Source organism: Camarhynchus parvulus, chromosome 3, assembly GCF_901933205.1.
Source record: "Camarhynchus parvulus chromosome 3, STF_HiC, whole genome shotgun sequence".
NCBI classification, from domain to species: domain Eukaryota; kingdom Metazoa; phylum Chordata; class Aves; order Passeriformes; family Thraupidae; genus Camarhynchus; species Camarhynchus parvulus.
The window spans coordinates 109499537-109520638 of record NC_044573.1 but is presented as its reverse complement, the minus strand read 5'-3'; the positions used below and the strand labels follow the sequence as shown (position 1 = coordinate 109520638).

At 44.4% G+C, this 21102-nt stretch overlaps 1 protein-coding gene across 1 annotated transcript; it reads left to right on the top strand.

Annotated features, from left to right (window-relative positions):
- Positions 1 to 5721: 5721 nt before the first annotated feature.
- On the top strand, positions 5722 to 6170 carry LOC115902348 (gallinacin-10-like). The gene is made up of 2 exons (XM_030945793.1): positions 5722 to 5779; positions 6031 to 6170. Exons 1-2 carry the CDS (start codon positions 5722 to 5724, stop codon positions 6168 to 6170), a joined length of 198 nt encoding a protein of 65 aa, XP_030801653.1.
- The last annotated feature ends 14932 nt before the right edge of the window (positions 6171 to 21102 follow it).

The window sequence follows — 21102 nt, the reverse complement described above, 5'->3', positions numbered from 1 at the left end:
CAGAGGAATTCAAGATAACTGAACCATGAGGAGGAGGAGAAGGACAATTGATGAAGCATCTTACAAAAGGCTCATTTGCATCTTGTGCCAAACCAGAAAAACATGAATAATTCACAGAATTACAGAATCATTAGGTTGGAAGAGACCTTCAAGATCATCGAGTCCAACCCATGCCCCAACACCTCAACTAAACCATCGCACCAAGTGCCACATCCAATCTCTCTTAAACACATCCAGGGATGGTGACTCCACCACATCCCTGGGCAGATCATTCCACAACTTGATGATTCTGTCAGTAAAAACTTTTTCCTAATATCAAACCTGTATTTCCCTTGGTGCAGCTTGCGCCTATGTCCTCTCATTCTGTCAGCTGCAATATGTAATAATTGTAATATGAATAGCTGCAAATACAGTCTGGAAAGCTTCTGGACTCATAGCAGTGCCTTTCTCTGGGTTCTGAGATGACATCATTTGACCATGCCCATATTGTGCAATTCTTGGCTTCCAGTCCAAGGTGACCACACCAGGTGCCTGCTGGAATAGTTCCTAGCCAGGACTAATCATTGAAACAGCCCAGGAATTTTTGGCAGAGGGCAAAACTGTCAGGGCTGTTCTAATAATTGAATATTGTGGATGATGAGTATTCAGTGGTCACATCCTGAATCACTGCTCACACTCTGCTGCCTGAATTAGCTGCAGCTCAATAAATTGCAATGTGATCTTGGATGTAGCAGGCACAAGGGAGTTGTCTACTACAGATGAGAACAAGGAGAAGGTCAATGCCATGCTGACCTGATTGATTATAGATACAAATATATGTGAATCCAATTCTTGTGGCTGCAGCATTAGCAGCTTCCTACCTAACAAGAACCAGTGGAGTTCCATGATTCAGGTTTTGATGATGATGATGCTGCCAAAGGCAACAGAACCTACCCAATACTTCTCTCTGTGCATCATTTAAATGTCTACTCAACAGGAGTAGACATTTAAATGATGCACAGAGGGAAGAGCTGCTCACTGTCTAACGAAGACTCTTCCGGTGTTTTAACTTGTCATCAGCTGTACAATAACTCTTAAAAATTAAGGCTTATTCTGTAGGATACCATCCACACAGAAGTCTCTGTATTTTCAGGAAAAGCATCAGCTCTGGGGCTGTGTGACCGATCAGGGAACTCCTCATCAGGACCAGAGAAACTCCAGTCTGTTCTCCACAGCCTACAGGAGATCCTGCCTTCCTCCTTCCTCTCAAACATTCATTATTATTCCTTCTCACCCTCTCCTCCACAGAGGAATTCCCCTTTAGCTGAGAGGCACAGAGGACAGTACATTCTCCCAGCTGGTGTTCAGTGCTGTCACTTGAATTTCTATTTTATGCTGACTCAGTGTCTGGATTGCAGCAGGAGGGCACAAGTAGCTGAGATCAAAGCAGCCAAGGGCAGATAATGATTGACCAGGTTCCCAGACCTCAGCACAGCCCCATCCCTGAACCTGAAATGTACAGGAGCCTCCCCTTGTGCCCTTTCAGTGACACCAGCCAATGTCTCACACACCAGGATTCATTAACTCATCTGCTGTATTTTTCCTCATCTGAAAATTTCAGGATGTTTCTTTAATAGGAGACCTTTGTGGCTGTTGCCAAGCGCAGTGAGGGCTGATGGAGAAACAGAGGCAAAACCTGCCCTGTGCACCCATTTAGCCCATGGGAAATGGCACAAACTACTCTAATGCCAAGTGACTTGTGGGAATATTGTGTGTGAAAGCCAAGTGTATTCATTAGAGGATGTCCACTAGTAAATTTTCATTTTCAAGCAATCTTAGCCCTCATTTTCCCATTCTCATTGTGCCCTTGTTGTAGTTGAGACAGAGACAACACAAAGCAACACACTCCATTTTCAGAAGGTTTCAAACAGTTTTTATTATAGCATGCATGCTTTTTATACATTCTTACAAAGCTCATAAGTTTTCACTTTACTCATTGGTCATGAAAGACAAAGTGCTCATTGGAATAGGCAGTTGCAAGTTTCTCTTCTTTATCCTTCTTTCTTTCTTGGTTTCTATGTCAATGACCTTGGTAGAAAATTATTTCAGGGGTAAACATGGATCCTCTTATCAAACTCCTCTCTGGCTCACAGAAGTTGCTGGAAACCTCTTCCACACGCCCTTAGCAGGATGATGTCAAAGGGTAGAAACATGGAATCACAGAATGGTTTGGGTTGGAAGGGAGCTTAAAGATAATCCAGTTTCAACCCCCTGCCATGGGCAGGGACACCTTCCACTACCCCAGGTTCCTCTAAGCCTGATCCAGCCTGGTTTTGAACAGTTCCAAGGATGTTCCACCTTCCATTAGACCAGGCTGTTCCAGGTGGAGCAACGTGGGGTAGTGGAAGGTGTTCCTGCCCATGGCAGAGGTGGAACTGGATGATTTTTAAGGTCCCTTCCAACCCAAATCTTTTCATGATTCTATTATAATGATATTCACTGTCCTTAGGAAAGCCAGGAGAATACTGGATTATGTTTTAACATGCACTTGGTTTTAATGGAACATAAGCACATGATTTCTTAAATAACTATGTGCCTACAAGATTTTAAAGGCATATTTATAATAGTAAAACAAAGTTTTGCCACCATCCAAATACATGTACCTTATTTTAAACAAACTTTCTCAAAAGAATAATAGTTCTTAGACTTCTTTTCATTTGCCATTAGCTGATGAGTCACACTTAAAAGAAAACACTGAGGCAAACCCCTCCTATATAACATCATGTATGGTGCTTGCTGTGAATTATTATGGGGGTAGTTTGTTACCCAAGAGGGAAAAAGAAAAGAAAAAGCCCTGTTTTGCAGAAGACTGAAAAAATCAGCTTGAAATGCTGTTTGCAGCACTACAACATTACAGATTTTCCTTGTAATATCACCTTTGGAAAGGGGTTGCTGGGGCAAAATTCAGGAAAATTGAATTGCAAAATCCCCCCAGCTCTTCTTTGCTTAGAGAGCTTGATTTCTCTGGGATAGGTACTTGCAGCTCCTTGAATTCCCAGCTCATGTGTGGGAGTTAATGTACAACAGAGATCTCCAGGACTTCATCCTGGCCCTGGGTACTGTGAGATAGAGTTCCATGCGCACACTTCCACGTTCCAGCCCCAGGTCACTGCTGTGCTGCATGAATTGTTCTGCTCCTTGCCTGTTTTATACAAGTTTTGCCCGGTTTTAAGCAACCAGTTTGCTCCTGTCTTTGTTTTTGTTAGCACTCAAAGTCATGGAATTTTCCTCTTGCTCTGGGTGACATTTTCAGGTTGCCTGTGCTAGCAGGGCTCAAAGTGTTGGTCCCTTGCATAGAATCATGGAATCATAGAATCCTTGAAAAATTTGGGTTGGAAATTCTTCTTGGTTAAACTCATTTCAACCCTCTGCCATGGGCAGGGACATCTTCCACTGGTCCAGATTGTTCCAAGCCCCATCCTTGGTTGTTTCCAGGGTCATCCACCACATCTCTGGGCAACCTGTTCCAGGGTTTTGCCACCCTCATTGCAAAAAATCTTCCTCCCTGTTTCTTAGAGGGCTGTTCTCCTTCTGCAAAATCTGTTCAGCAAAATCTGAGTGCTGTGGCAATCCATATAAATGAAATTATATAATTTAACTTTAATAATAGATTGACTCTGTTCCAGCCATGGAAGTGAGTGGAGCTTTTTCAAATAACAAAAAGTAATCATAACTTTCCCCAGTGCCACACTCTGATTTATTTGGGAAAAGACCCTTCCTCCCCAACTTGGATGTCTTATGGATAAGTGCTTCCACTTGCACAACATTCCCAGCTGTTCTGTCTGTGTGAAAGACAGATGAGGGGAATTCACATCTCAAAGGGTCTTGAGAAAAACAAGAGTTTTATTTTTTGGTTTACTCATGCTGGCGTTGCAGGCTTGCCTCTCTGTATCCTACTAAAGAGAAAAGAGAGGGGTGGCAAATTAAATTTCTTCTCCATTAGAAATGGGGAAAGCTGAAGAGTTGCTGGCAAAGGAAAAGATCATTTTCAAGGCAAGGGTACAAAAAAAAAGAGGGACAAAAAAGGAGCACTTGGCATTTCTTGGTTAATTAGATTTTATGAGTGGAAGAGGGAAATCAGTATTTATCTTGCTGTTATTTGCTGGATAAACTCACCTTGTTGATCTCTCTCAGATGCTTGATCTGGCCCATTACAGTACAAATTAAACATAAACCTTGGTAATGTTTTCATCCTTCGAACAATTCTTGGAACAAAAATGCCATTAACTCCGAGTTAAATATAATGAATGAGGTAATAAGGAAGCAAACCACTGAACCAGAATGTCAGAGGTAGGAACTGCAGAAACACCTGGGCTGTGACAGTGTTCAAGCTGTTTATTAGCCCAGGAATTTTTGAAGGAGAGCCTTCCTGCATGGATCTCCTTTTAAGAAAATTTACAGCCACAAGGATCATGCTCTGAAATGAAGCCCCAGAAGATGCTGCCCTTCAAAACATTGTGTCATGATTCTTGTGGAATCAGCACATTCTCCCAACCTTTTAAGGGCAATAAGAGGGGAAATATTTGGCATTGCATCACAAACTTGTGCATGTATATGAAATAGTTTATTTCCTTTAAAGGAAAATAGATGTATTAGTGAGTGTTAGAACTCTTAACTCCTGAGGTTTTTAACATGGACAAACAAACTGAATGCAAAGGGGTCAGAATTTGCCCCTTAAAGCTGAAGGTAAAGCAGTGGGAATGATGTGGGATGCAATGCCAGGCTGAATGGGGCTTGGAGCAACCTGTTCTAGTGGAAGTGTCCCTGCCCATGGCAGGGGTGTTGGAATGAGATGATCTTTAGGGTGCCTTCCAACCCAAACTGCTCTGTGATTCTGTGATAAAAGTGAGGAGTGAAGGAGGGGGAGAGCTTTGTGTCAGCCCCCTGCAGTGGGTGAGGCTGTCCTGAGACCTGCTTAAAAACTGACAGAGAGCAGTTGCATCACCTCAAGTCTTTCCCAACGCTTTCCTCTGCCTCTGACATCATCCACCTGACTACAGGGATGGGGAGATGGAGACAAAATGTTACATGAACTGTCAGTGAGTGACAAACCCAGGGTCAAAGCTGGGTCCCCACTCCAATGGTCAAGCTACATCAGGGAAGGTATGGTTGGATATTAGGAAGAAATTTTTCACTGCAAGAATAATAAAGGACTGGAATTCTCTTCCCAGGGAGGTGTTAGAATCACCATCTCTGGATGTGTTTAAAAAAAGACTGGGCATGGCACTCGGTGTTATAGCCTAGTTGAGGTGTTAGGGCATAGGTTGGACTTGATGATCTTAGGGGTCTCTTCCAACCTCATTATTCTGTGATTCTGTGATTCTGTGACTTCCAAGTCCCCCATACCCATCCTGGTCCCTGTGTTGGGAAGAGGTTTCCAAAAGCCATGAAAGTTGGTGCAGCTCAGTCAGGCTTGGCTGATGGTCAGATTATATAACTGACCCATGAAGTGGAAATTCACCCTTGGGGGATTGCAACACGTTCACTCCCACCTGTGATAAGGGGTCCAGTCCCTCTCCAGAAAGTTCATGGCAGTTACTCATTGACTTGTCACACTTGCACAACCCCAAGGGCCCTATAAATACCAGGTGCCTGTCCCAGCCCTTGCTCAAGCCAGCTCCAGCCATCATTGGCCTTTCAGGTGCTTTGCAGGACCTCACAATCCACAAGCAGCTGACAGCCATGAAGATCCTTTACCTGCTCTTCGCTGTCTTCCTCCTCCTCTTCCAGGCCACTTCAGGTGAGAAGCAAAACTCTTATAAAAAGCAGAAGAGTTTCTAAGCAGAAGAGTGTTCACAGGGGGACAAAAAGCCACCATTTAGCTGAAAGGCAAAACTCTGATGCCCTGGGGATGGTGCAGTGGTGGGACCAGGAGCATCTGTGCTCAGGATGCCCCTCTTGATAAAAAAGACAACACATGACTTGTTGAGCATTTACCTCTCATCATTTCAGGCAGAAAGCTGAGATTTTAACTCCTTCCACTCCCCACAGGTTCTGCAGACCCTCTTTTTGCTGACACCGTCGAGTGCCGGAACGCACAGGGAAAATTCTGCCGTGCTGGGCCGTGCCCACCCACCTTCACTGCCACGGGGACATGCCACGGGGGGACGCTGAACTGCTGCTCCAGGTAGGTAACAAAACATCTCAGGGACCTCAGAAGGTCCCCTGTTTTATCCCCTGTTTCTCTGAATAATCAGCGAAACCTTAGCGGGGCTTGAAGGGCAACCCTTGGTGGGAAGGTCCAGAGAGAGGAGGAACACGTGTACAATGTTGATGTGTGTTTAGGGAGAACATTCATTTGAGTGGAAGTTATGTATGGGAGAAAGAATTCAGAATTCAGAATTCAGAATTCAGAAAGAATTCAGAACTGTCAAAATGTCCAAGAATTCAGTATTTTTCACTTTATTTTGAATTTTTATGGGAAAAGAAAGAAGTTTTTTCAAGAAATTATTAGGAAAATGCTTCACAGTATTTATACCCATCAGGGGAAGCATTTTACCATCCCTCTGTTTTTATTTTAAAATTTACCTAGAAAATGTACATTTAAAGGGGGAAAAGTGTTCACAGAACTTTGCTTCTCCGCCTCTCCCCATCTCTCCTTCCTTCCACCACTGCACAGGTCTTAGAAAGGTGAAGAGGAGTGAATTTGTCAGTGAGTGGAGACTTGGGTGTGCATTTCACTTTTGACCTTGGAAACCACTTTCTAATAATGTCTGGAGTTTCCCTGATAGCCAGATTTTTTTTATTTCCTTAAGGTTTTGAACATGTTTTTGGGAAATGCTCTTCAGCTTAAAATACAACATATTGTCCATCTATTAATTCTTAGAATAACTTTGTTCCGTTAATGGCCACAAGATGATCCTTGGCAGCTGCAGTGACATTCACACCCCCAAATTCAGAGACAGATTAGGAGAGGTTCCTGTACCTTTGGTGAAGAGGACTGGTGTGATGATAAAATTTATCCCAGCCATGATGTTCAGGCAGATCCCCAGCCACTGATGTGACAGGACAGACCTTGGCTCAAAACAAAGGGAGAGCTCAGACCTGTGATGTCTGAATTTCCCAGAACTCCTTATTCGGTGGTTCTGTTATTTATAGAATTGCCAAGGCTTAAAGGTTCCCAGAAACTGAAGAAATCTGATGAGGTGGTTCTAGAAAAAAGTTTTATACATTTATTCAGCAAATGGGGATCCTCAATGGTTTCAGGAAACTCAATTCCAATAATAGGACAGGTTTGTTGCCAGGAGAATAAGATGCTAAGGAATAAGATGCTAGGGAATAAGATGCTAAGAATGCATTTGGGAATTCAGGAAAGCAAATGGAACAGAAGGAACCTGATATTAGATGATTTTACAAAGCAGTGATGTGATCCCTCAGTTTCTGTGACCACTCATGCTCCTTGGGAAGCAATTTCCACTGATAGCAAATGGACTGGGAGGAGCAGATGGGAGAACTCCAACACCAAATTTCTGTCAGAACATCTGCTAGACCGGACAAAAAGAAAAACTGAGCCTGGGAAATTAACAAGACCTCTCAAGTTTGGTTTCAGGTGTAATTTTCCTACAGAAATACTCTTTCTTGGAAGAATGTACCTGATACTGATGGATGTTAGTGTTCAGGATTAAAGTTCTTATACTGGCTGTTTGATTTTCAGCTGAGTAAACCAACACAAGAGTAGAAGTTAAAACCAACAGGGTACTCTGAAGTACAATATAAATATTTTTTTCCAGCTCAGGTTGCTTGAAAACAAATCTTTGAATTTAGACATGAAGGGCTTGGTTCAGCAGAATACATTGAGATGTTTAGTGCCATTTGAGGTGCCTTGGAGTATTTAAATCATATCAATGTATCTGGCTGAGTCAGCTCTAAGGGAAAACACTGTTTTTCAGAAAAGATAGATGTCTGGAGGCCAAGCAGATACCCCAAACCACTTCAGATGACACTAAACTTGTATATTCAGCAACTACATCAAATCCTCAATTTTTTATTTTGGTGCAAACTGAATAAAAAAAGTCATTACAAGTGGTCATATAACTCATTTGCCAGTGGCCACAGTTTTACACACTGGTTATCTGCAGACCAGGACGCCCAACACACACAGAGATGTAGTTTTTTAAACCTGCAGGCTGAACCCACCCTGTAGGTTCATTTTGAAAGGTAATTAGAAGGTGTTGGGGCTTTTAGGGAATGAACTGAGGTGGAACTGCAGCACAATAACAAGACCCTTTGTATCCTTGCAGGATTTCGGCAGAATAAGAAGAAAATGCTTTCCTGGATCAGAGCCTTTGGACCAGCAACATTTCCACTGCCTTGAGGAGCTGATTTTCATGGATTCCTCCTCTGTCTAAAGCCTCCTGCAAATGAGCTTTAAAAGAAGCTTCCAGAGGGCATGTCCTGTTAGCACACCGCTTCTGGAGATCCGAGTTTTTCCTTGCTAAAATCACTCCCTTTTTGCTTTTAATACTCAAGCCACTTTGGTTCCTTGGCCACCTATTCCAGCCTACCTCACAGGGGTGTTTGGAGGTTCAATCACTTCAGGTTCATGCAGCTCTTGGAGGATGTGAAGCAATATATATATTATTATTTTATTCGCACATAAAAATAAAGGTTTTCTTAAACCAAAACCTGTGATCTTTGTTGCTACTCACAGTAATTTCCTCTCTGGTTTTGACGCAAGGTTCAGAGTGATGCAGTATTTTTTTCAGAAGTGAGGCTGTGCAGTCTCACATATTCCCAAAGGATTTGGGAAAGGGAATGACTAAAGGAGCAACCAGTTTTGATGATGGTAATAAAGCATTTAGGATGACGGGAATGAAAGCTGAGTGGGAAGAACTTTACAGGAAACTCTTGACACAGAGGATAATTGTATGGCAACAAATAAACACCAGCAGTATTGCAATTTTTATATATACAATATATAATATATAATATATAATATATAATATATAATATATAATATATAATATATAATATATAATATATAATATATAATATATAATATACGATATATAATATATAATATATAATATACAATATATGGTATAGGATATATAATATATGGTATAGGATGTATAATATATTATATATTATATAATATATTAAATAATACATAATATATGTTATATTATATATAACATATAACATATAATAATATATAATATATAAGCATTAAAACACACACATAGCCCCCTGAATTTATTAACACAATGATGGAGTCTGAACTATCCCTCCAGAGAGACAAGATTTTGGGTGATGTATAGACTGGGTTTTAAAACATCAGACCTGTTTTGAACAACAGTCGCAAAATTCAGTATTTAAAGAACACACCGTAGCAAGGACATCTCACTGCCCACAGCTTGGACACGTCCAACTTACAAAACAGACATTGATGATTTGTTCTAAGTCCCTCAAGTTCCTTCTGTGTGCTGGTTTTGGCTGGGATGGATTTAATTTACTTCCCAGTATGGAATGGTTTGGGTTTGTGCTGGAAGCAGTGCTGATAATTCAGGGATTTTTTTTGTTATGGCTGAGCAGGATTCAGTCGAGGCCTTTTCTGCTCCTCACCCCACCCACGAGAGGGCTGGGGATGACAAGGAGTTGGGAGGGGACAGGGCCAGGACAGCTGGCCCCAGGTGACCCAAGGGATATTCCAGACCATGTGGGGTCATGCTCAGCAATAAAACTTGCAGGAAGAACAAGGAAGGAAGGGGCTCTTGGAGTGATGGAGTTTTTCTTCCCAAGTCACTGTTACCTGTGGTGGAGTCCTGCTCTCCTGGGGATGGCTGCACACCTGCCAGCCCATGGGAAGTGGTGAATAAATTCCTTGTTCTGCTTTGCTTGCACAGGTTTTGTTTTGGCTGTTAATCTGTCTCAATCTCAACCCACAAGCTTTTTCACTTTCACTCTTCTGATTTTCTCTCCATTCCACCCGGGCAGAAGTGAGCAAGAGCTGCCTGAAGCTGAATTTCCAGCTTGGGTTAAACTACAACATCCAGAAGAAAATCTCTGCTATTAAATCTGGATAAATTCAGAACAGACTGAGCCTCAGATTTCCCTGCTAACCCAATGAAACACACTTCTGGTGTGTAAATCACAGAGGTGTTAATCCAAAAGGGATTGTCTCCATTTCTGTCTCTGAATGTTGGACCTAATGTCCATCAAGGTCTGGCATTTCAGCCCAGCAGCCACCTCTCGGGATCTCTAGCTGATCAGAGTGACCACGAGATATGTCAGAAAGTCTCTTTTCCCAGCCTGGTGCTTGAAGAAGGAGTCAGAGCTCTTCATTTCTTGGTCTCAAGATTGTTTCTTGTTTCTTACCTATAAAATTCTTTCTCCTGACCTGCCGAGGTCTACTCAGCAAGACAGTCCAAGGCACTGTGCCCGCCTCAGAGGCGGTGTTATCTTTTTATACTAAAATCTACGTGTACAATATTTACAATAACTTCCCAATACCTATCACCTATGTTAGACACTGAGATTCTACTGTAAACCAATCTAAAAGTGCCAACATCACAGCAGAAGATGGAGGCCAAGAAGAAGAAGGAGAAAGGCCAGACATGCCCAGAATCCTCCATCTTGCCCCCTGAACCCCCATTCTAAAAACCCCAAAAATCTATTTTTCACCCTGTGATAAATTCACTATCGTTCTACTTAAACTTTCGTGGCTTGTAATTCTTCATATAAAGGTTGGTGATTGGTTTTTCCAAGGGCTAAATCACAGGCACAGGGGTCTTGGGCCCTGTGCCAAGGTCTCTGAGCGCCCCTGGGCAGGGTCTTGAGTCCTCCAGGGCAGCCAGAGGAATTTCCTGGGTTCCGACAGCCACCCTCGCTCCAGGCTTATTCTTCCTTTTGTGCCCAATTGCTGTGGAGTCCCCTGAGTGCCCATCTCACCTCTGCACTCCCCTGAGCCTGAGTGGAACCTGGGCTTGGCCTCATGTGAGACAGCTCCCACTGCTCTCCCCTGTTGATGGCCCTACAGGGATCTGCTTCTCCCATCCCAGTTCCCCGCCATGTTTCTCCCCTGCAGTGACCACTGAGAGTTCTTCCCAAGGATTTCCTCATTCCATGTCTATTGAGAACTTGTCTCCTAGGACACCATTGGTGTTTCCCCATGGAGGGCTGGCAGGGCAGCAGCTCAAACCAAACTCTTTGATAGCATTCAAGCTATGGGAGAAAAGGATTGTTTTGGTTGATATTCCCCTTCCAAAGCTGATGCTGGACCTCAGAAAAACTCATCCTTGGTGACCTGAACAACAGATCAGTTTTCAAAATGATGACTGGAACACAGCTTTCCAAAAAATCTGCTATCAGTGAGTTATCCTCCTCCCTGCTCTGGTCCATGGCCAGGACACAGGCTGGAGGTGGTCCCATGACTGGCCTTGGGTGGGCACTTTAGTCACTAGGAGTGGAGTTTCCCAGTGAAAATCAGTTTTATGCATGAGCAGCCTTTATTGAGTGCTCTGTCAAGGAGAACAAACATCGTGTACCCTCTGCCCACTGCCACCTTCACTGTGGCTGAAAACACTTGTCCCTCTCTCTGTCACTTGTTCCATGCCCCTAACTTCAGGACAGGGGAACTCAATACCACTTCTTGCCTCTGCCTGTTTATTTATTGCTGGAACAGAGGAGATTGTCACTAAATTAATTCTCCCCTTCTGATCAGGCAGATTATCTGCTCATCAGTTGTAATTAAAAGCAGGGAAACTCCTTCAGAGCCAGAGATATTAGCCCTGGTTTCCCCACAGTTCACAATACAGACCACAGGTGGTGATTTCCCAAGGTGTAAAGGCAAATTTCCCAAGCTCCCTGAAGGATCAGTAAGCCAAACAGATGAATTTGCTCTTTCTGGGTGACAAAATTATTTTCCTTCAAAAGGACAGGTCCCATACAAAATCCACCACCCACTGCTTGGCTGCCAGGTCAAATATTATAATAATATCTCTAATAGAAACCTGAAGATCAACAGCTTCCTGTCAGTCACAGCCTCAATTATTTCTCTGTTCACTGGAGACTGCTTGGAGCATCTTTTCCTGGTCCTCAAGAAGAAGGAAGAAGTGGAGCATCGTGTCCAAGCTCCCTTTCCCTGGTGCCAAGCAGTCTTCAAGGGGGCTGCTATCACCCCAGGTACATTTATATTTCCATGGAGGGAGCCTGGATCTGTGACAGGCATTGCTGCCACTGTCCAGCTGGCGCTGGGGGAGGGAGTGGAGGAGGCTGGAGCCATTCCCTATTTCCTTCCCTCTCCCTGGCATTGTTTGGTTCCAAAGACCATTGAACCATCTGCGACATCATGGCCCAGCAGGGTTTGCTCAGCAGCCTCACTCCCCAAATTAAACATCCCTGCCCCTTGTGCTGTCTGGGACAGGCAAGAGGGGGGATTATGAAAGGAGTAGAAAAGCACTTCTCCCTTTTCCACCAATTTCTGTTATTTCTACAAGTAAGCTTCACCCTTGATGGTTTCCTTACAGCTGACTGTGTTTTAAAACATCAGAGACTGATGATTTAAAACATGACAAAGATCATGGACTCCACTTTTTTTTCCTTCTTTTTATCTTTCCAGAAGTTGAGGGTGCAAGTGGATGTGAAACCTTGTGCAGGTGCTCAGAATGGTTTGGGTTGTGGGGTTGTGTCCATGTCCTGGAACACAAATCAGGCATCAGGGAGATGGTCAGTGTTCCCTATGACTCCCTTTAAATAAAATTCCAGGCACACAGGGAAACAGAGTGATTTAGTATAAATGACTGATTCCTTGAAACTTCTGGATATCCAGGAGGGAAATGGAGGAGAGGTGGCAGCAACAGCCTCAGCTTGTGCCTGTGGCTCAGGCTCTAAATGTGTGTGTAAAAATAAACACATTTTCATGTGTGTGACAATACAGGGCCTTTCCCTAAACCATCACTGCCCACCCCAGCTCTCACAGCTCCTGGCAGAGGTCTGAAGGATAATTTCCCCACCGTGTTCTTCAAGGATGTGGGCTCAATGGAGTATGAGTGGGAATTTGTTTTCCTTGCCATCTGTATCCTGTTGCCCCTCCTCAACCTCCTCATCCATCCACAAGAAGATTTTTGCTTGTTTCTAGCCCTGATATACTGAATTAACAGGGTTATCTTATAAACCTGGAGCCCTTTCATGCCCTCCACCCAACTTGCAGCAGCTGGTTCAGCAGACACAGATCTCTCTGCCCTCTGTGAGCAGTCAGAGCTGACCTCTGCTCTTGCCCTCCCTCGTTTCAGTTTGCTGCTCTGGCTGAAGCAGTAAATAATTAATCACCCTCGTGACTTTGTCTCACTGATGATTTGTGGTTTGTCCTGTTCGCCTGAAAAAAAATGTTCACTTGAAGTTCCCATATGTCACAGGAGTGGCATTTCTTGGTGACAGGTACAAGGGTTTAAGAGACCTTTACAGAGTTCTGGTGACATTTCCTCTGGTCCATTTTAGTATGGCTGGACCTTCACATGCATGAAAAAAAAGATTAGATTTTATTTTCAGATACAGAAATAAGTTACAAGGTGATAAGAGAGGTGGAGACACTACACAGAAGTGGATTTGATGCGTTGAATTTGTGAAATCAGAGAGATGTGTCTCTTCATAACCACATTCAGCAAGGTGATTGACAGCAAGGGAAAATATCATTAAACCAAGATCATTTGGGCAAGAATGAGTAATTTTAGGCACTCCATGCAGACTAGATTTGGGAAGAAGGCTCAGACTATGATATCATTGTTTTCAGACAGATCTTAGGGGTTGCTGGAGGGAATTAGGATCAGTCTCCTATGATAGCATGGCACAACACACAGTGGTGTCCCTTCCAGTCCTTTCTGTTTAATGACTTCTGTGACATTTGGTACAAATCCACGGCTAAAGTCAAAAATTAAAGGCACAGAGAGTGACTGAGCTGAGTGAACCATGCTGGAAAACTCCTGGGAATGCCAGTTTCATAGCCAGAACCAGGAATATCCATGACCCTTTCAGCCCTACTCTGTCTCCATCTGTTGCAGCCCTACAACTCCAACCCAAGCAAGGATTAAATCTCTGATCCTTTCCTGCATTCATCTCCATCATCACAGAATGGTTTGGGTTGGAAAGGACCTTAAAGATCATCCCACTCCAAGCCCCTGCCTGGGTAGGAATATTTTCCACTATCCTAGGTTGCTCCAAGCCCTGTCTAACCTGTCTTTGAACAATTCCAGGGATGGGGCAGCCACAGCTTTTCAGAACAACCTGTTCCATTGTCTCACCACCCTCACAGTGAAGGAGTTTTCCCGAATATCTCTCCTAAACCTGCTCTTTCAGCTTGAAGCTATTGCCCCTTGCCCTGCCACTCCAGGCTCTTGCCTCCAAGGAGGACTTTTCTCCTTTGCTCACCCTGCCTGGTGGCTGAGGGGGAGGACAAGCGGGCACAAGACCATGGCCAAGAGCCACAGGGCACCATCAGTTCTGCATGGTTTACAGCCCTGCAGATCCCAGGAACCCACCTCCCTCCTGCTCCAATCCCCTGCCCTCCCTGGGCACAGCCCACCAGCTGGCACGGGTCAGCCAGCAAGACGTGGTCATGGCTCAGGTTGGGCATCTCCTAACGTGGGAGGTTGCAACACCTCCCTACCTCACCAATCTCCATGGGAACAGGGCAATGAACTCTCTGTTCTCCAGGCAGCCACTCCTCCACCGCCTTGTTCTGTCCCAGAGCCTTTATATGCAGAGGCACGGCCTGTGCTCGGTCTCGGACAGCTTCTGTTCACACTGGTGTTGTCTCCATCCCTGCCAAAGCTGCCTTGCTGCCAGCCATGAGAATCCTCTTCTTCTTCGTCGCTGTTCTCTTCTTCCTCTTCCAGGCTGCTCCTGGTAAGGCTGAAATCTTATGATGGAGTCTGAAAGGGCCAGGATGCAGTGAAGTTCATTAGATCCCAGTGCTGAGGGTCAGATTACCTCTCCACTCCTGTAATTCATCACTCTCCTGTTAGAATTCCCCTTCCCTGGTCATTGTTCTAATTTTCAAGCTATCAATTCAAGGTTCTTGATAGTCATACTGATGGCTTCTTTGTAGCATGTGATGACAAAACAAGAAAAAAAGGATCGTCCTGTATTGACCTTGGTGCCAGAAAAGGTTTTGGAGCAGCTTGAATGCCTTCATGTGGCATGTACAGAACTCCCAGGGCACAGCCAGGGTTAGTCCATGAAAAGCTGATCCTGCTTGACCAAGTTGATCTCCTCTATGACAAGGTGTCCCATTTAGTGGATTAGGTATCTAGCTGGACTTTGTTAAATCCTTGACACCATTTCCCACAGAGTTTTCCTGGAGAAAGTGGCTGCTCATGGCTTGGATGGGTGCACTGTTCACTGGGTTAAAAACTATCAGGATGGCCAGGCCCAGAGAGGTGTGGGGAATGGAGTTAAATCCAACTGAGGCTGACACCAGTGGTGCTCCCCAGGGCTCAGTACTGGGGCTGGTCCTGTTTGATATCTTAATGAATGACCCAGGTGAGGGGACTGAGGGAAACCTCAGCAAATTTGCAGATTACACCAGGTTAGGTGGGAGTGTTGATCTGCTGGAGGGCAGGAAGGCTCTGCAGGGGGATCTGAACAGGCTGGATCCATGGGATGAGGCAAATTGTGTGAGGATCAAGAAGGCCAAGTGCTGTTCACATCAACCCCTGCAGCTTCAGGCTGGGGCAGAGTGGCTGAAAAACTGAAAAAGGCCCTGAGGGTGCTGTGGCAGCAGCTGGACATGAGCCAGGTGTGCCCAGGTGGGCAAGAGGCCAAAGGCACCAGGGCTGTCCCAGCTCTGGGGTGGCAGCAGGAGCAGGGCAGTGCTGTCGCCTGCGCTGGCACTGCTGGGGCACCTCCAGTGCTGGGGACAGCTCTGGGACCCTCCTGACAAGAGAGACCTGGAGGGGCTGGAAGGGAAGGGAGCAGAGCTGGGGAAGGGGCTGGAGCACCAGGAGGGGCTGAGGGAGCTGGGAAAGGGGCTCAGCCTGGAGAAAAGGAGGCTCAGGGGGGACCTTGTGGCTCTGCACAACTCCCTGACAGGAGGGGACAGCCAGGGGGGTTGGGCTGTGCTCCCAGAGAACAGGGACAGGACAAGATAAAATGACGTCAAGTGGTACCTGGGGAGGTTTAGATTGGATAATCAGAAACATTTGTTCACCAGAAATATTCTCCAACCTTGGCACAGCTGTCTGGGGCAGTGATGGAGTGCCCATCCCTGCAGGGATTTAAAAGATGTGTGGCACTTGAGGACATGGGTCAGTGCTGGCCTTGGCAGTACTGGGGATGGTTGGACTCGCTGGTCATGGAGGATCCAAGGACTCTTTTCCAACCTGAACAATTCCCTGAGGATTTTATTGAGGCAATTCTTAGAATAATACTAAAGATGTAACCTGGCAACATGAGAGCTTTTCTCTTCTCACATTCTCACCCACATGTCCTTGACTGTGTGTTCTAGATTAGGAGACCTCATCTGTTTTTCGAAAAAATGTTATCCTGACTGTTGCTTTTTGCCTGAATTCCATATTGGCCACGTGTATCATTGGAGCCCATGTGTCATTCCAGGCTATTTGGATGTCTTTGAAGCAGTTCAAGTTGTCTCAATTTGATTTGCAGTAGTCTCAAATTTGTACCAGCTTTCTTAGACCATCAAATGTCTGTCTACTCAAAGAAAAAAATGTAGAACCATTGAGACAAAATCTCTACTACATGTTTTGGGATTGCCTTCTTGGGCTTTTCCTACTTCATGCACCACAAAATGTATTATTTATATCAAAATACCTTGTGACACCAGAGATGGCTGCAGGACTGCCACAATTCCAGTAGAATCTCTGGGGAAAAGGCCACCAGTTATTTTCTATCTCTTCATAAAGATTATATAAAACACTATAATATATATTATATTAATAATTACAAAATATATATTATAGAATATATATTATATTAATATATGAAACACTATAATCTTAATAAGATTATATAAAACACTACAGGGCTTATTAATTTAAGAGATAAAGGAAACCAAAGTAAAATCAGCTGAGTGACATCAAAAACATGTAATCCTTGAATAATATGTGATTAAGAGAAAGGACCAAAGAACCACTGGGACAAAGTGGTTGAAATGTTAGAGACCTGATTTAGAATAAAGCTGTGATGCCTTTCAAATTAGGGATGGAACCCAATTTGATGACAAAACCTTAACACAGCGCCAGGTAAATCTCATGCCTCAAGCCCCCTAGCCCTCTGCCAGGAGAAACAGACATGAATTTTCCCTATATTTTGCAGCTTACAGCCAGGAAACCGCTGACACCCTGGCCTGCAGGCAGAGCCGGGGCTCCTGCTCCTTCGTGCCCTGCTCTGCTCCTCTGGTTGACATCGGGACCTGCCGCGGTGGGAAGCTAAGATGCTGCAAATGGTAAGAGGAATTCCTCTGGGCAAGGGCTTCTGCACCAAAAGCAAGCAGAATCGCTGAGTTTTCCCCCTTTTCAGCATCAGAGCCCCTTCTCCAGCCCCCTACAATATCCAAAAAGTACCTGCTAATTGCTGGGGTTTGTGTGTGGTGTAAACAAAAGAGAGTTTTTGTGGTGTTGGAATATTCCAGAGAAAAAGAGAGACTGCTTGCAAAAGTGACAGGACAAGGGGCAATGGCTTCAATCTGACAGAGAACAGATCTGGATTGGATGTTAGGAAGAAATTTGTCCCTGTGAGGGTGGGGAAGGCCTGGCACGGGGTGCCCAGAGAAGCTGTGGCTGCCCTATCCCTGAAATGTTCAAGGCCAGGTTGGATGGGGCTTGGGGCAACCTGGGATGGTGGAAGGCGTCCCTGGGGGTGGCAGGCATCCCTGGTATTCTGGGAGGGTGAGAGGTGTCCCTGGTATTCTGTGGCATCAGCAGCCACAAGTGAGCAGCTGTGGGGTGTGCTGAGAGGTGAGAGCCCCATTCTGTATTTTATCTGGGTTGTCTTATGGCCAGAAACACAGGTCCAGCTCAGAGTCTCCAGCTGTCTTTCCCCTCATGTGGTCCCTGATGTCTCCAGCAGTCTGAGGTGTTGAGATGTAATTTATTTGTTTGGTGGATGAGCTAAGCACCTGAATTTTCTCTGCAGGACCCCCAGCTCCTAAATCTGACACCTCACTGACCACTCAGACAAGAGCTCTGGACATCTGAGACATCTCACATCTCTGGACATCGATGGATCCTGTCCTCAGTGCCCTGGGGAGCCTTTCCCATGGGGGTGGAGGCCCTCAGGGGCACAAGAACATCTGAGGAGGAGTTCTTGTCCAATAAAGATATTTGCAGTTTCAATTCTAATAAAAGCAAGTTCTTGTGAAACCATGTTGCTGATACCTGCTCATGTATGTCAGGGTGGATTTTGTTGGTTTTGTTGTCTGTAAAAATCAGCCTGTAGATAAATTTTATTTAACTACAGTAAGTCCATGTGTCATCAAGTCCTGTTAAATCACCATGTGTTGCAATGATTTATGTGGCAACATTTATATTAACAATTGGAAAAGCATTAGAGCCCATTCCAGCTGCCATTCCAGCCCAGAGCTGGGATTCAAGAGACAGGTTCAGTCCTCTGCTCCTCTCCAGGGCTGCATCTGCCAGCCCAACCTGAAATATTTGGAATACAGAGAAAGTCCAGGGTGGCAGAAGGGCTTGAAGCTGCTTGACCACATTCACAAGATTCTGCTCCTGCTGTCTCTATTTAGTGTAGACCAGCATCATCTCCATGGAATTTAATTTCTCTGTATCCCAAACTGGTCAGGATGTTTTTCCCTGCACTGCTTTGCCTGGAGGCAGTGGGCTGTGTGTCCATCAGCCTGGATTCTCATCACCAGGACCCATCCCCTCCTTCCCTTCCCCATCCCTAACACCCCCAGTGCAAAGGCCACAAGGATTTGGGACAGGGGGTGACTCAAGGTGTCCTTGCTCTCCATGCCAGGAGCTCCTGGATGGATTCAGGACTTCCATGGGTGCTCAGCCTGATCAGTTTGTGCCAGCTCTGCACTGGCCGCATCATAGTGGGTTTGGAGAGTCACAGGATCATGGAATGGTTTGGGTGGGAAAGGACTTTAAAGATATCCAGTTCCACCCCAGCCACGGGCAGGGACACCTTCCACTGTCCCAGGTTGTTCCAAGTCCTGCCCAACCTGGCCTTGAAGTTATTCTTGGTCAAATTAATAATGATTAAACAAGGACATATTCCTGTCACATGGGTTTGTTTTCCTCCCCTTTTCTTGGATAAGTTTACCACAAGGCACATCTCACACTGATTCCAGGTGAGACCATCCAATAAAAATGCACAGCAAGAGAATTCCTCACAGGATTGTTCCTCACAGGGATAAGGATCAAACACAGATCTTCCAGGGCAAGTTTATTAACATTTATTGAGATGTGTAGAGTATGAAATATAAACATCTTAGCTGAGCATTCTCACATTAGTCACATTATTGCTGACTCCAAAAGGAAAATATAATAATAATAATAATAGCAATAATAAAATAGCTGTTCTGAGGGCCAAAGCAAGAACTTTGCATCGTCTCACAGGCACAGACTCCTGCATGCTGGTGACCTCTGGGACAAATGTTGGTTGACACAATAAAATTTCAGCAGCAAAACATTTTTAAAAATGAAAAATATTGGTTTTTTCAGTAATTTCTTGGGAGTTTCTTCATGTCATTAAGGCTGTTTGTGGAGGGGTTTGTTCTCTTTCTGTTGTTCACATTGTGGCATATGCCTGTATGTGCCAAATGCATATTTTCTGTTCTGAATTCCAGATTTTCCAGTGAGATGATAGATCCCTTAAGTTGCCAGAAGCTCTGGTTAGCCCATCTGTGATGTCAGTGGTCACTAATCATACTGAAAAACAAAGGGAAGAAACTTTCAGATTTTGTCCTTACAACCAGGAAAGGAATTAAATAAAATACGCAGAAGGGATTGAATGTGCACCAAGGGCTGATATTCCTGAATCCAACTCTTCAGGATATTCACAGTCCTGCTGCTGCTGAATTTTAAACCTAAATTGCTTTTCTATTTGAATTAATAATGAATTGACTACACTCTGTGCCTGAAGCTTCCTCCTCCTCTTGGAATTTGTGGTATGGAAAAGAGTTTCTGCTGCTCAAGTTTTGTTTTTAACATCTCTTGCTACTAATATTGAACAGGATTTAAGTAAGAGCCTCCAAAAAAAAAAGAGTCTGCAGCATTTTATAAGACTAAAAGACTAAAAGAAACAGAAAATTAAATGTTAGAATCAGTGGAGGCAGAGTGTAAATATTCAGGGATATTTGCTGCTGCAGTTTCACACTGGAATAAAGATATGGGGTGAATTTTAGGATTCCAGTAAGGAATTTGAGGGGAAAAAGAACAGATTAATCACAGAATTAAAGAATGATTTTGATTTGAAGGGACCTAAAATACCATCTGGTTTCAACTCCCTGCCATGGGCAGGGACACCTTTCACTAGACCAGATATTTTGGTTTTGTCTAGAAGATGAAGTTTATCAAACCATAGGAGAAAAATTTGGGAGAAAAACATGACTTTCAGGCTGTTATTCTGAATGTGGGACCAGGCAGCCTTTGCAAAGTGGAACATGCAGGTTTCCTATGAACCTGACCCAAAAATCCCAGGTTTCAGAACAGCAAGCACATTAAGAGATGTGTCCTTTGAAGCCAGTACTACTCATCATGAGCAGCTTGAACCAACTAATGGGAACAGTAGCAAAAAGAGCTCATTTCTGGCTAATTAATTCCCTCTGCCAAAGAGGTTTCACTGTGATCTTCCCCACAAGGCACTTAAGCTGCAGCATTAATGCTACAGAGGGAAGCAGTGAGGAAATCCTCAGGAAATCTGAGTGTGCAGAGTCTGTGCTCTTTGCCAGCTTGTGCTGGAGGAATTTTCCATCTAAAGGGCAGAGTAGATGTACAAAAATGTGTAATAAATGAGTAATAAACCCCAAGAAATCCCCGGAAATGTTCAAGGCCAGGTTGGACAGGGCTTGGAGCGACCTGATCTTGTTGCAGGTGTCCATGACAATGGGGGTGGAACAGATGACCTTGGAAGGTCCTGTCCCACCCA